Source organism: Leptinotarsa decemlineata, unplaced genomic scaffold (genome assembly GCF_025532065.1).
Source record: "Leptinotarsa decemlineata unplaced genomic scaffold, Ldec_3_MD MMD2_tig00003348_RagTag_RagTag, whole genome shotgun sequence".
Taxonomy (NCBI): Eukaryota; Metazoa; Arthropoda; class Insecta; order Coleoptera; family Chrysomelidae; genus Leptinotarsa; species Leptinotarsa decemlineata.
In genome coordinates this window covers 3,396,710-3,413,426 of record NW_027412588.1, presented here as the reverse complement: position 1 = coordinate 3,413,426, position 16,717 = coordinate 3,396,710, and the positions used below count along the sequence as shown (strand labels likewise).

Below are 16,717 nucleotides of genomic sequence, written 5' to 3'. Positions count from 1 at the left end.
GATTTGACTGTTCTCTAAAATTCAGTTATATTATGACTACATTTTGTAATAAAATTTATTATTATACTCAAATACTCCAACATATTACAAAAGTGACCCATAGCAACCAGGGTTGTCAAGGCAGGGTACAGAAAATTAGGTATAAAAGTACAAAAAAAATCAACATTTTTTTCGTCATTCAGCATAAGAAGTAAAACTAGAGAAGATACTTTGAATGAATCTATTCGAAAAATATCAATAAGAAAATCTTATAGGAGAGTGCAATCATTCACATGTAACTAATATAACTATTGGAACTATAATTCATATTTTTTCCTCAATTTGTCAATTTCATCATTTTCTCGTTCACTATTTTGCTTCATATAATCAAAGAGTTTCCATAAATCTGAAAAATGAAAACAAAAATTATTTGTATTACAATTTTTTCCAGCTATACTAAACAATACTTTTCAAGATTCCAATTATTCAATCTTCCAAAATAAGGAAGAAAGCCATTAATTTCAAAATAACCTGTTCAAAAAGATATGTAGACCAGATACTACTTTCATATAAACATTGAATTATACAAAAAATACTTTTTTCTACTCAGTTTGTATTCCAAACATCCGTTATGGAATTAAAAATCAGATATCATTCACAGAATTGTTACACAATATAGTATAGGAAAGAGGTAAAGTTTTACTTACACTGAACGATTTTATCCTCAATGGCGGATATATATGTTTCAGAATAAGACATTTGCCTTATTGCCTCTTCAGCACCAATCTTAATAACATTACAAGATAAAGCACTTAATTTATTCGTAACATTACATACACTCATCAATGACATGAGTAGATTTGATTTATTCGTGACATGAAGTTGTAATGTTACAAATGAATTGAATGCTTTGTCTTCCAATGTTATCCAGATTGGTGCTGAAGAGGCAATTAGGCAAGTGTTCCATATAAGTGAAATGTTACCTCTTTTATACTATATGAACTTGCGTCCGAAAATGCTTCGTTTCGGAGATTCGGGGTGTTGGAATTGAATTTTTTTGTTCGCTTTTTGAAAATAACTCCTGCAAAAAATAAGTTATTTGCACGAAACTCGTTACCCGGGGTTTTTTTGACGTAGGAAATCATAATTTCGTATTAATTTTCATGTAACATCTAGAGGGCGCTACGTACACTGTCATTATCTATTTCAAATTGCCCTAAATTTTTTGACAGTAAGCTTTTGGTGCTTTTCATGAAAAAAACCTAATTCCCACACCTTTTCCAAGTAAAAAGGGTAAACCTCCTCAAGAACGCTGGAGGTGATCGTTTGCGAGATATTTACAATTTTCTATATCGATGCATATTACTTAGCTCCTAGGGCGCTAAGTGAAGTTGCTGAGAACATTACAAAAACTAAGTATGTGGTGGATCTCGTTAAAATAAACAACTTTTTCAAATAATATGTTTGATGAAAATAACTAAAATTGCAAAAAACTTATGACAAAAACCTACCATGTTTTGAAAAATTTCATCAATCTGTATTTCGAAAACGAATCATTCTTCGTTTAACATTTTATAGGAAAAAGTTGTTTATTTTGACGAGATCCACCACATACTTAGTTTTTGTAATGTTCTCAGCAACTTAACTTAGCGCCCTAGGAGCTAAGTAATATGCATCGATATAGAAAGATGTAAATATCTCGAAAACGATTACCTCCAGCGTTGTTGAGGAGGTGTACCTTTTTTACTTGGAAAAGGTGTGGGAATTAGGTTTTTTCATGAAAAGTGCCAAAAGTTTACTGTCAAAAAAGTTAGGGCAATTTGAAATAATGACAGCGTGGGCAGCGCCCTCTAGATGTTACATGAAAATTATTACGAAATTATGATTTCCCTCTTCAAAAAAGCCCCGGGTACCAAATTTCGTGCAAATAACTTATTTTTTGCAAGTTATTTTCAAGAAGCGAACAAAAAAATTCAATTTCAACATCCCGTATCTCCAAAACGAAGCATTTTCGGACACAAGTTCATATAGACTTTTTTTCTTAAAATTGTCTCAGGAATACGTCACTTGAATATTTTAACGTACGTAGATCATATTGTGTAATAATCCTATGAATGATATCTGAATCAATTCCATAAGGAATGTTTGAAATACAAACTGAGTAGGAAAAAGTGTTGTTTGAATAATTCAATGTTCATATAAAAGTAGTTGTTTCAGAAGTATTTTTTCGTTCCTGTAATTCAATGTTTATATGGAAGTAGTTGTTTCGGTAGGGCTTGCATGATGAGAAAAAAGATAAATGTTGTCGAATGTTTTCAAATGAAAATTAGAAGAATATCTACAGAAAACTGTATCGATTGTTGTTTCATGTCTTGTGGAAGGCTCATTTCGGTTATTATTCATATGCAGTTCTAATTTATCCTGTAAAAACTTTACCAAGTGTTGTTATCTTCAAACGTGAAATTAACATCGAAATTTCCTGCTACACGAGCCTACTCGACCGTAAATGTGTGCATTTTTACCATACATTCCTAGGGTTACAGGCAGAATCGGAAAAACCTTAGGGGAGCATAAAATGAAGACACTGTTCAAGCCCACCAGGAAATTACAACAAAATCTTAGATCTGCGAAAGACAAAAGAGATCCACTATAAGCTGCGGGGGTATATCGTATACCATGCACCTGCCGAAAAATTTATATCGGTACCATCAAAAGAGCCATGGGTACAAGGCTGAATGAATATCGGAGAAACTAGAGATTGGGTCAAATAGACAAATCGGCAGTAGCGGAACACGCGCTTAGTGAAGGAGATCACACGATACTGTTTGAAGATGTGAAACTACTTGCCCCCGATGATGGATACCACAGTCGGCTTGTACGGGAAGCCATAAAAATCCATAAACATACAGAAAACTACAACAGAAAAGAGGAGGCGGTAACGCTTAAACGGATTTGGAATCCCATACTAAAAGATGCTAAAGTGGCAACAGTGCAATGCAATGTTGCGTCATTAACAGGTAATAAGACTTTGGCCAATAGCAACTCATCAACAAGAGAGACGGACTACCTAAGTCAACATAAAATACGACCTACGAACTAGCAATCGCCAGTCATTGGTGAATCATCAAAATGAATAAACCTCTGAAGTGACCAGTCACATCCTAACGTTTCTTTGAGGTTCACCTCCATATTCGATTGAGGTTCATCTCAACAGAACAGAATGACAACAGGCAGCAAGATTGTTAATGTTCCAGGTTCAGGTACAGGTATTGTAACAGGTACTATTGTAATTGCTTAAAAATAAATAAACCTATTTATTTATTAGTCCAGTACACCACAAACTATTAATAAAATACCAAATGGAACATAAAAAAGAAAAAATATTTAAAAGGCAAGAATAATCTTAAAGACATTCAACACGAATGATCAATTAAATTATAAAACAAAAACGTAACTATGTCAAGTACATTACAGAATTGTAACAAAGTCTCAAATGTTACATCAATGTGCACACAAACCCTAGAGTCAAGTCATAACTTCATAACAAATAAAGGGATGCATTTTCATTTGTCAAGTAGTACATTAAGTTCAAATAATAAATTAAAAAATTAAAATAAAAATTAAAAATAATAATGAACGACTATTCAGAAATTTAATGAACAATCTCCTGATGAAGTCGTCTGATTGCCATTTTTTTGAATTCTAAATATGACAAATGAAAAAGATCAAGTTCTGAAAAGTATGTATTGAAATTTTTTTGAAGCCTACAACTTATTGCTATCGAGCCATAGTTAATCGTGTGGAATCGCAACCCAAATGAAAAAATGTGATTGCTTCTTAAGGATCTTGAGTTAATTGAAAGGCAAAGGTCATCTAAAATAGCTGAACAATTGTAGTGGAAGTTTATCATTTTATGAAGGAATAGAACCATTGCAAGTTTATGTCTGTACTCAAGTGATAATAAATCTTAATACAGACAGCCTCATTTGCGAGGTAAATCCAAAGTAGGGTAGGCCAAGTTTCCAAATTATATATTTAGAGAAGCGATTTTGCACTTTTTCAAGTCTCTCTTTATGACAAGCATAAAGGGGACACCAAATAACACTATTATATTACAAAATACTCCGAACGAATTAAAGTATAATGACTTTATAGCATCATATTCTGCAATATGGCGGGTATTCCTTTTGATGAATCCGAGTATTCTGAATGCTTTATTACAGATATTAATGACATGATCAATAAAGCTTAGATCTTTATCGAAAGTAATTCCCAAATTGCATTAGCTTTTGACAGTTTGAAGAGTTACATCATTAATGGAGTAGTTTCCAATGACAGGCTGTCTTATTCTATAAAATCTCAACACATTACATTTCTTAATGTTAACTTTCAGACAATAAGTATCTCAGTAGGTACAAAAGCTATCTAGGTCATTCTAAATACATTCAATATCATTGGTAGATTGCACTGTTTTGAAAAACTTAAGGTCGTCCGCATACAGAGAGATATTACAGTGTTTAAACACTGATTTAACATCATTAATAAAGAGTAGAAATAATATAGGCCCAATGTGCGAACCTTGCGGAACCCCCGAAGTCACATGAATTGTTTCTGACACACTGTCAGCTATCCTCACATTCTGCGATCTACCGGAAAGGTAGGATTTAATAAATTTCAAGTATCTGCCGTTATTCCAAGATTATAAAGTTTTAAAATTAATAGTTCATGACAAACTGAATCGAAGGCTTTAGCAAGGTCCGTGAAGATAACATCAACTTGGAACCCTTGCTCAAGCTTATTTGTGATGAAGTTTTGGTAGACAGCCAAATTGGTGGCAGTAGACCTTCCCTTGTAGAATCCATGTTGTTCATCTATTATCACGTGTTTGAAATTATTGAATATATCATCCGTAATTAAAGATTGAAATACTTTGGGAATACAAGAAATTTTCGAGATACCCCTGTAATTCTGAATATCATTTCTGTTTCCACTTTTGAATACTAAAGAAAGGACAGATTTTTTCCAAACACCTGGAAAAATCCCTGAATCAAATGATCTTTGAAAAAGTATTTTAAGGGGATGTGATAAACTGTGACAGCAATTCCTCAACAATACTGGTGGAATTCCGTCAGGACCCGCGCCCTTTGAGACATCTAGGTTTTTCAATTTATTTTCAATTACCACTTCACTGAAGGTGTGGAAAGATAACAAGTTAATATCATAATTGATATGGTCTGGTACATTATTATTATCACATTGGTGTTTAGTTGAAATATTTTTAATCTCTCAGTAGACTTAGAATAAAGATGGATTGGCTTGTCAAGAAAATGAAATAAAAAAACTGTCAAGACAAAAGGTCTTTAAATTGTATTTGAGAATATAAATTCAGACGAACCAAAGGTTCAACACAACTAAAAGTTACACATTTTATAATATTCATCATTTAATCAGTAACGAATCGGTTAAGAGTACATGTACTTTTTCTGGGTCGGCTAACCTGTTTTTATGTCATCAGTATCAGTTGTCATATGAGTTTTTGAGTTTATTTGCTGTTTACTCCCCTTGCTGGCTGTTTGCTGCCGTTTAGTGTTCTTGATATTCAGTTAAAATAAAGTTGTGAACAATTAAAATGAGAACTGACATGAATACAAAATACACAGTCTAGCCAAATCAAAAAATACACCTGTTCCAAATGAAATCCTATATGATCTACCAAACCAATTTTCCAGTTTGAGTACTTTAGGCTACAGACTGCTTTTAAATTTGAAAATGTTTCTCAAACTGAGTAAAATTTTCATAAGTCACTGAGTAGATTCATTTGGTCAACCAGACTTGATCCTGCTATCATAATAAATTTTTTAGAGTTTGTGAGATGATATCCGATTTATAGCAGAAGTGAAGTTCAATTGAATAATAAAAAAAAGTAAATGAGATGTGTTCAAGAGATGATTCAGGAACCTCTCAAAGACCTTATACAAAAACAGTCTCTAGACACTCATTTTCATCCAAAACCTTTGAGAAGGTTGCAGAATTATTGATCTCAAATATAGCTCAGCTCTAACAAAATTTGACATGCGCATGTTAACTTAAGGAAATCAAGAACTTACTGTTTCTATCCTCGGAGGCCATAAACATTGTGATAGCACTGAAACGTTTTACTTCTGAGAAATAATTCAAAATATCAAAAACGGGATCCTTATTAATTATGTAGTAATTCACCATCACTTCCAAGATATTACTAAAAATATCACTTTCCAGCGAGTTCAAAAATATTTTTGGTAATTCTTGTGGCTTAACGGACTTTAAATAAATATACTTTTCTTCTGGCGTCTTGAGATTCCTCCAAGATGAATAAAACTGTACAGAATTTTTAGGTGTAGCTAAGTTGACATCTCTATCATTGCACTCTATTAATTTTTTATTATCATTTACTGTATTTTTTACATCCTTTGTACTTGATGCCGAATAGGTTCTTTCTGTAATCTTGAAATCCTCATTTTTAAAGCAAGTTTGAGTCTCCTGTTTGAAATCAACCGTACTTTTGGATTGTTCAGACTTCTCCAAATGTTTTTCAGCCTTTTTCTTTTTGAATTCGCCAATTGGTTCATCAAGTTCATTCAAATTTTCAATGTTTTCATGCCTTTCTACCACATGCCTTTTTACTGCTTCCTGAGATTTAGGAGATTCAATTGTCTTTTCTGTAAAGCCTCCTTTCGTTTCAGTAATTGATATTCTCTTAAGGGGTTTTTGTGATCTCAGATGTGGGGGCTTCTGAATTGGCTTGACTAAAATAATATCTTCTTGTGGCGACCAAGATGTACTAGGTTTACTGTCATCTATTGGTTTTATGTCTCGAGTTACTCTAGAATCTTCATTTAGAGTTTCATATATAGTTTTTTTGTTAATTTTGTTCCTGGATGCTGTGAATTTGGAAACAGGCCTTTGGTCCAATGGCTGAAAAATAACAATTAATAATCAACAAGTTAATCATTAAAATTATGTAATATTAATATTGCCAAAGTGGTATTTAGTTTAGTTTTATCTGTTCACTGACTTTTGTCAACATATTACCTTTTCTGTGTGTCTGTTCAATTTCTGACGAATTTTTTCTAATTCTATTATGGATTCTTTATTTTTAGGTTCTAGCTCTAGGACTTTCAAAAGATCCATTTCAGCGTTTTCTAGTTTGTTTAAATTTGACCTAGCAGCAGCACGTCTTTGGTAAGCCTTCACGTAAGTGGGATCTAATTTCAAAGAGAGCGTACAATCTTTCTCAGTTTCCTCAAATCTGAAAATATTGAAACCAATAACAATGATTATGTTCATTTGTTAAAAAAAATACAAATGAATCGGTGAAAATATAGTAACAGATTTATGAAATAAAAATGTAAAATTCTATAGAAACCAATAAAGCTGTCAAGTATTTAGAAAATTTGTATTCACTGATTGAACACAATAATTATTCTTCTAAAGAGAAAATGAATAGGAGACTTCTTCATAGTAGCATTATCAAATTTATGATTCGAGTAATATGTTTCCATGTCAGATTCTATATCCAACAGGAACCTCGAGAACTTTTTCTTTAGGAGAGACAAAGAATTCAGTGAGTAGATATATGTTTTATGTGAATCTGTCAGAAATGTATTTGATTTTCCAGCAATGTATGTTATGTACGGATTACCCATGTTATAGAGATAGCCATGGCCATTTTCATCCACATCAAGTATCTCACGCTGAATACCAAGAATTCAATAGGCTCTGCAATTTTATCCAAGCTTGCCCGACATAATAAAATTGAGTTTTTCTCAGTTTTAGTTCAGTTATAATTATACCTTTGGCTTTGACATTGCTAATAAAATATAATTGTAACTCAACTTTGAATTTTTCGAAAAAAGTTTCATTTTTTAAAAATCGATTTTGAAAGCTCCCAAACTTAATTTGCGCAGTCGTTGTAGAATAGTAGTGACCCGTAGTGATAAAACAATCGACACTGATCCTTTGATATATCCGCGAATCCAGAGATTTCAAACAAAATCATCGAAATTATTTCTAATTACTTTTGAGAACTGAATAAACATCGAACATTCAAGTGGAATAAAAAAGTTAAAACGAAACTCTATATTATATTATCAGTGCCAGTCAATTTATTGGATTATTTTTTCAGTTCATTTATAAGATGTATCCCCATTACATAATATACATATCTCTAGTTTAATAAAAACTAGAGACAGTTAAGTGCAAGTACAATAAATTAGTATACACTAGTCAATGTTATAATTCTGACTACAGACTATTTTTAATGTAGATAACGTGATACCAGCAACCTCCAAGTTTCTATCATATTTGGTGGAATAGAAAGGAATGTGAAAGGGATCAGTATTACTGAGAGCTTTAGTTGGCATACGTAGATGAATTTTATCTAGGAGCTCAGTGCATATAACTTGACCAATAATTAATATTATATCAGCATTTTCTTTTCTCTTACTCAGTGAACTGAGTTTAAGACCATTTGCCACATTTTCTATATGGATGTTCATTTTATATGAACAAAATCTTGAGAATTTATTCTAAACCCTTTCTAATGTGGTGCAGTGATTCCCATAAAATGATGCCAATCAGTTTATTGGATTATCAGTGCCAATCAATAATTGGATTACCAGTGAAAATCAACCTGTTGGAATACCAGGAACACTCAATTAATTTCATCTCCAGTGGCAGTAGTTAAGCGAAAGCGATTTTGGGTCAATCTCCCACTGACAATTTTTAGGTTACCACTTCAGGACCTATTGGACCAATGAGGATACAACAAAATTTTATGTAAGTGATTGCTCATTGTATATCCTTTTTTATGTTTGAAATTGATTATCTTGCGAATTTGATTTCGAATATCAATCTTCATAACGAATTATCTGAAAACAACAACCAGGAACAACCCGATGAAATGGCCGCTTTTCAAACAAGTTATTTGGATGCCATCCCAAAATTTGAAGGTGAACCAGCAGAGCTAGCAGATTTTATTGAAGCATGTGACCTCATAGTGAACTAGCAATTCATTTTTATATATTAGATTTCTTGAATAAAATATCAAAAGAAGTTTGAATGATGATTATGACGACAAAATTTTACTTGAAATAGATTTCATTTCCAATGTGTTATTTTAGCTCTTAAGGGTACTTACTTACTGATCTTTAAGTAACACAATGCTCTGTTTGCATAAAAGACTGGATCATAAGAATAGCATTCAATGGCTTTAGTATACGATTTGATAGCCTCATCCCACTTTTGGTTTTTCACAAACTTATTGCCCTGAAAATAAAAATAGGAGTTCCTCACTCATACCAAAAATAATTCCATCTTTTTTGTTCTTCACGTTGATATACATGAATTCATGAACACTTCTTCATGTATACTCCTTCAAGTTCAGATGTATTTATTCTTCATAGAAAAACACAATGTGCATATCTCAATTTGAAGACTAGAAAAGTTTGGAAAATGATTTAGAATAAATGAACATTGCTCAAAATTATAAAAATCAGTACATGACCCTAGACTCTTGGATGCATTCTAATATTTGGAAATAGCGAAGTTTGGCATGAGAACTGAGAACTACGAACATAGGCCAACAGCCTATTGTCTACTTTTACATTTACTGTCATAATGAATTCACTGCTGATTTGTACTCAACAAATTATTGATGCATGACCAAAAGTGATGTTCGCCCACTTAGATATAAATAGGCAAAGTTAGAGTTAGGGATTTATATAGTTGATCTCCTGATGACCCTAACTTGGTTGGCGTAAGGCGTGTTGAGAGAGTTGCAGTTCCAGTATGTGAGAGAAGTGTCTGTGTTGAATTCATTCTATGACAGAGGTTCCAGTTCTACCTTCCAGCAAGATGCATCCAGTTTAAAAATTTTTAAAATATTGGAACGAGGTAATATGTGTGTTAATAGTTTCGGTTTGAGGTTTGTATATTTTTAGTAATTGTTTTTTGCTTCCGATATGGTAATCACTATTCTTCTCAATTAATGCTCTTTGATTCCTCTTCCAGTTACAACTTTTCTTTCTGTCTCAATCAACAGAGTCGTTGGAATGAAGTAGTGAGAGAAAACAAATGAAATATTTTTTTTCAAATATTGCCAATGCCATTCTTAGCGATTCTTTGGTTGTACGTAATTCTGGTTATTCTTCTGATGTTGATTGGATATAAAAAAAAACATTACTAGTGCATCAAATTCGACAGAGTCTAATCAGGAAATAGACAGGATTAGATCCAGTCATCTTGGATCTACCTACCTATAATAGGGGAGCCAAAGGGGGGATTTCGGGATTTACAGAAGCGCGGCAGAATAATATATAGGGGGATTCCTTGTACCCGGTTAAGTACCTCCACCAAATATGAGCCCCATATATAAGGCCGCCCGTGAAGGATAACGGATCAGATTAGTAAAAAAAATTGATCATCAGAAATTCTCGAGCGTGTCAGATTAAGGTAGGGTGAGTTAATTACATGCTAAAAAGTGTATATTCCAGTAATCTGACAATTTGAGAGTGACGTAAATAAAGGGGAGGGCAGCAAAGTTGTAAAAAAAACGTCATCTCGACATTCTCGAACGTAGCTAATTTTTTTTTATTTTGAAGAAAATATTTTAAGGATATCGAAAAATATATAATCTGACGATTTCCGCAAGCCGAAATAGCAAAAATTCGACGAGAAAGTTTAATGCGTGGAGCTGCGTGATACCTATATTTCCCTCTCCTCGTTTCTATTCCTTTTTCACTTTTTCCCTATCTGTTACTCTCTCACTACGTCCCCACTCTGAATTCTGTTGCCATGACGCCTTCACAGCTGATCACAGATACTCGTTCGTGATGAAGATAAAGATTAATTAATCAATTAATTGATGGATGTAATCGTTAGTACGTGGTAGGAAATCATAATAAAGAAAAGAGAAATGAAACTTTCTATGTCTTTTACCACTTTTATTTGTAACTAACACTTTTTATGTTTTTTACCACTTTTATTTGTAACTAACGTTACTGCAGTTTCGTCCTATAAGGACATTTTCAAACTTATATATTGTATAAGTAACTGCAGTAACGTTAGTTACAAATAAAAGTGGTAAAAAACATAGAAAGTTTCATTTTTCTTTCCTTTATTAATTAATCGATTGATTATAACGAATTAACATTTTTTGAGCATTTTTTTAAAATTATTTTTTTATAAATACAAGTATTTTACTTAAAAAATATACACTTATTTATTTGCATGCTATTTCCTGAGCTTTTCAATTAATTAAGTTCAATGATTAAAAAACAAAATAAAAAAAAATTGTCAGATTAGGCGAATCCCTCTAGATAATCGTCAGATTATGAGATAGCACGTCTAAAACATAAAGATGAACCATATATATCTTAATCTAACGCGCTTGAGTATTTCAAAATGACGATTTTTTTGCACATTATAATAATGGCCGCGAGTTTGCGTCAGATCGAAATCGTCAGATTATTGAATGAGAGATTTTTTTTGGTGCACTTAACACCCCCTTAGAAAATCTGACGCGCTCGATTATTTTTTTTTTCACTTTTAACCCTTACGTACAACCACCCACATCATGCAAACGATCAGATTAACATACCAACATTATTAAAAATATGTAGGATATTGATGGTATCAATATCTGACGTGCTCGAGTATATCCATGCAACAGTTTTTTTTACATATTCAATAATCTATAGCAGCTTCCCCCACCGATGAAAAGGTATATATTATATAACATTTTCTTCTTCTTATCATCTAAGCTTTGCAACCTAATAGGTCTCTATGACGCTCGAGTAAATCCCCATTTTGCATCGTGGGCTCCCCTGCTACTACTAGTTTATCAAAGATACAAACATCCAATAAGCTAGGATAAACCTTGTATGATGTATTTTTTTTGTACCTTGGGAGCTGTCTGACTTGTCCATTTAGTCCAAATCTCCAGAAAACACTGCAGCCTCTTGGGCTTATTGCGTTTATTCTCCCATCTTCTCATGACACCCATTCCATCAGTCTCGTTCCCTGTACTAATTTGTACAGGTTGGATGTTTGTCATATTCTTCTGGGCGTAATTTTGTACGTCCATATATTGCCTGCCTCCTGTGATTCAGTGCCTCACATTTGCATAAGATGTGTAGGGCTGTTTGTATCCCTTCGTTGCATAATCTGCAGCTAAGGTCTCCGTTGTACAGCCCCATTTTATTCAGGTGTCCTCTAAGCGGACAATGACCAGTTAGTAACCCTGTAATTATTCTGAGCCAATCCCTACTTATATTGAAGTAGTTCTTCGGTTCTTTTCTCGGACGGTTCCCTAATGAAGGTTCTACTGTGTTTGTTACCAGGTACTTTTGTCCAGTACTCTGTGTGCTTCTTATTGGCCCATGTCCTAATCTGGTTTCGTATCAATCATTTTGGTACCCCCAGATCTGGTTCAGGACCTATATATGAAGTTGATGATTCGCGTCTAGCGCATTCATCAGTTACTTTTTATTGTAGTTACTTTTTATTGTTTGTAAAACTCACCTTTTCTTTTTCAATAAGTGCTTCATCATATATGTTCTCATTACATTCATCTGTCAGTTCCGAATCTTCATTTATATCTTCCTCAAGTTTTTGTAGTTCAGCGTCAACATCAAATTTATCCCAAGCAGCATAATTAGTAGTTCCACTTTTGGTAAGCTTCTTTGGTTTTCCAATAACTTTCACCTTCGTTGAACCAGCTTTTGAAATTTTCCTCACTTTACCAGTTGACTGCTGAATTTTGATATAAATACGTTTGAATATGTTTAAAATATGTTTTTTCCGTTAACCAGCTGTTGCACCCATATGAACGACAATCATCAGAAGTCGATACTTGTGCGAGCTAAGGACTTACGAGGTCTTACCTTTCAACGTGTGATTTCTAACACGGGTTGGACGATAGCGAGTGAAAATCGATCGTCCAGTCTGCGGCTTGAATCACCAACTCACACAGCGGTCGATTGAGAGACCGAACAATGCACCCACGTCATACCGCCCGGCTTCCGACTTAGTTGGCCGGTTCGAATGATAATAATACAATGTGCACAAAAAAGCATTTTGGCGAATTCAAGGACTCAACCTAATTATGATATAAAAGAGAGAGAGAGAGGAATCACACGTTAAAAGGTAAGACCTCGTTAATCCTTAGCTCGCACAAGTTTTGACTTCTGAGGGTTGTCGTTCGTAGGGATGCGACAGCTGGTTACCGGATAAACAGATTTTTTTTCTAAACAGAAGAAAGATTTCTCAAGTCTTTTCCTAGATTTGACAAGCTGTACTTGAAAACATTTTTATTGATAACCGACGACTGAAACATTGGTAACAATCCATAAAAATACTTCATCAAAACAAAAAAGATAAGTTCATAACTAAGAGAAAGCAAGGACACATATTTTGATATTCATTATAATAGTCATGCCAGAGATGAAATTCAAGTCATAACAAAAGTTGGACAATTTTTGTTTGAATATGATCAACAATGTTTCTGCTGGTGAATGTTAGGGCTTCACACTTTCACAGCATGAAAATGGGTAAACAGATTCAAAACCCAAGAGGAGATAAATAATGGAAAAAAAATCTGGTACCAAATTATTCAGATGAGTTAGTTAAAAAAGGAATGATACAAGAAATAAATAATGAGTATGAAATTGAAAGTTGCATAGAAAACAAATCAAGACTTGAAATGGAAATGTCATCAATAAAAATAAAGAAAAACAATGGGGAAAAACTCACCGAAGTGGCTTGTAAATAGTCTCAAAGTATCAGCAATATATATGATGGAATCGGCCGATACTTGATGAAAATCCATAACTAACGTATTCCAAAAACACTTTATTGTGAGATTTTCACTAAATTGTTTTACAAAAACGCAACACGTGTTTCGCCATACAATGGCTTCATCTGGCGTGTCTTGTTGTTGAAAGACACGCCAGATGAAGCCATTGTATGGCGAAACACGTGTTGCGTTTTTGTAAAACAATTTAGTGAAAATCTCACAATAAAGTGATTTGGAATACGTTATCAGCAATATGTTTCTTATCACTCGAAGATGATAGTAGATATTAACAATGGAAATGTCGTGAGGTAGCTTGGTTTGGAATCACTTTTCTCATTCTTTTTTAAAATTTTCACCATCTTTTTTTTATTGAAATTTTGCTCATTGTTTTTATTATTAGTGATCTTATACATCTGCATTTCATACTCATTGTTAATTTCTGATCATTTTCTGATATTACTTTCTTTTTTAACTGAACATTTCAGGCCTACAATTTTCAATATTTATCTAGCAGCTCTTATGGCGAGAACACACAAATGCACAGAAAAACAGAAAAAAATTAAATATCATTGTTTAAAGTTCTGTTACATTAATGATATTTGTTCTCAAATATTTTCCACGTACAGATAGAGATCAGTTACAGTTTTATCATGTATTGATTTTGAGCATGCTACTGATATTACGAATAGAGAAAACTATCTTCTGTATAATTCAGTGTTCATATAGAAGTATTTGTTTGGAAAGAATTATTTTCTTTTGTGTAATTCAATCTTTATATGAAAGTAGCTGTTTCAGGAGGATTTTCTTCCAGTTTGTGTCTGAAAGTTACTTCTTTGCATGATCTACACATCCATGTATATAGTTACTTATTTTCAAATTGACTACTTCCTTCCTTTCTTTGGAAGATTCCCTCATCTTTTTTTGTATCAAGATGCAGTAGTAGAAAGCCAAAAACTTTCTTTCCTAAAAACTACCAGATGCTTCAGTGATTTGAGCATTTTTTTTAAAAGCAGAACCTCAGATTGAAAATTATTTTTCACAACACCAAAATTCTGATATGCTTTCTACCACCAAACATTAGACCAGATAGTTAAACTGCCAATTGATGCCACAACAGTAAGTGAAACAAGTGTTAAAAGAAAACACTTCAAGTTCATCTACATCAATCATTCTCTTAATTTGATTTTTCATATTCAATATGTCAATTACTGTAAAAATTTTCAATAATATACAAATAAAGAGAGTATTTTGATACAAAAGGGCCAGCACATTTCATTCTGATTTCATATACCTAAACTTCTACAAACATTTCAATAAATTATAAACTAGAGGAATTGGTGATTCAACAGAGCTGTTTCGACCCATAAAGTTTTCATTAGTGGTGCCACGTTGTACCACTCAATTGTTCTAAAAAAGACAAAACTGACAGTAAAGGTAATGGCATCTCCCCCTGCGAATAAGCCATCTATGGGATTGACAGAATACTCAATCCTGGAATAACACAGATAAAGGAAGCTTCCCAAGGCAGTCAGTTGCAAAGCCAGGCTTCGACAGCGACCACCGAACAATATTCATCCTGTCTTTCACTGCATCTGTCTGGTGTTGGATCACCAGTTAATCCAGTTGCCTTGCAGTGAAAGACAAAGGACAAATCTCATTCGGCGGTTGATGTCAAAACATAGCTTTCCAACTAACCACCTTGGGAAGTTTCATTCTTGATATTCGAGGATTGATTCTTTTGTCGACTCAAAGATGGTGTCTCGGAAATTACCACCCTTAAAGGTATACATTCAAAGTTTGGCCTAGGGTGTGAATAGGTGGTAATCCAGACCTTTCCATTAGGAAAGTTCCTCTCATATATTCATTCTTGAGAACCTGCACAGTACCTTAATTCTTACGATACAAACTTTCACCTTGAGAATACTGACTTAAAAATGTAGTTCTGAATTGTCGCTTTGAAGTAAGTATATTTTTCCATTTTAAATTTGTTATAAGTACTTAGCTGATGCATTCAGGCATTTCTATTGAAACCAAATATACTATTATTTTACTGTTATTTCAACTAAACTTATAACCTTGCCTAAGTTCAATGGGAATGAGTTTGGTTCTTGTATGAAATTTCCTGTGGAAACAGCTAAAGGGACACTTACCCCAGTATCTGTTTTTAGAGAATCATCTTTGCGTTTCATTTCTTCACCCCAATTTTTCAGGTCTTTAGAAAAATCTTGTAGATCAGATGCGTTTTCTCTGAGTATTTTTTGTAATAATATTGGATTTACACTCATTTTTTAAAAGTAGATAATTCACTTCACTTCACTCAAAGTTCTTGGCCTTTGCTTCCCTATAGGCGCATTTAGCCAGCTCGATTCGGATGGTTACAGCTTAAGTAGATAATTAATAATTGTTTACTATTGTAACACTCTTTCTCATGATCCGTGACCACCAATGTCAATTGTTAAATGTCAGTTATGTCACAGAATACTATACAGAAACACGGAACAGGAACCATGAACTTTGTAAGAATCTCGAGGTGATCACTGTTAACCTAAAAAATTTGTCGATTCGCTAGTGAACTTGAACATGTTAACAGGAACGTGGGACAAGAAATAAATGTGCTGAACACAAAACAATCGTCAAATTGATATCACATCATTAGGTTGCAGTTGCAGTTGAGGAATAGAAACAATACGTAATGAAGTTAAACAGGCTTCAACCTAAAGGCCTTTAGTATTTACTGTTATATATTTAGTACTGAATGAAGCTGCAACAATATTCAAAGACGTAAAACTTGTTACTAAACATATAGATAAATTGGAAAAATCTGAACAACTAAGTGAAATACATAATGTGACCAAAAAAATTCACAACCACAAAAAAAACCTACCCAAATAGATGCAAATTTAT

The 16,717-nt window shown here is 33.3% G+C and overlaps 1 protein-coding gene across 1 annotated transcript; it reads right to left on the bottom strand.

Annotated features, from left to right (window-relative positions):
• Window positions 1–206: 206 nt before the first annotated feature.
• On the bottom strand, window positions 207–16,247 carry spag (RNA polymerase II-associated protein spaghetti). Its single transcript, XM_074178104.1, has 7 exons — window positions 16,210–16,247; window positions 15,964–16,117; window positions 12,541–12,771; window positions 9,158–9,285; window positions 7,051–7,267; window positions 6,087–6,933; window positions 207–385 (listed from the first exon to the last, which is right to left on the bottom strand). Exons 2-7 carry the CDS (start codon window positions 16,096–16,098, stop codon window positions 297–299), a joined length of 1,647 nt encoding a protein of 548 aa, XP_074034205.1. The 5' UTR covers window positions 16,099–16,117; window positions 16,210–16,247; the 3' UTR covers window positions 207–296.
• Window positions 16,248–16,717: the final 470 nt, after the last annotated feature.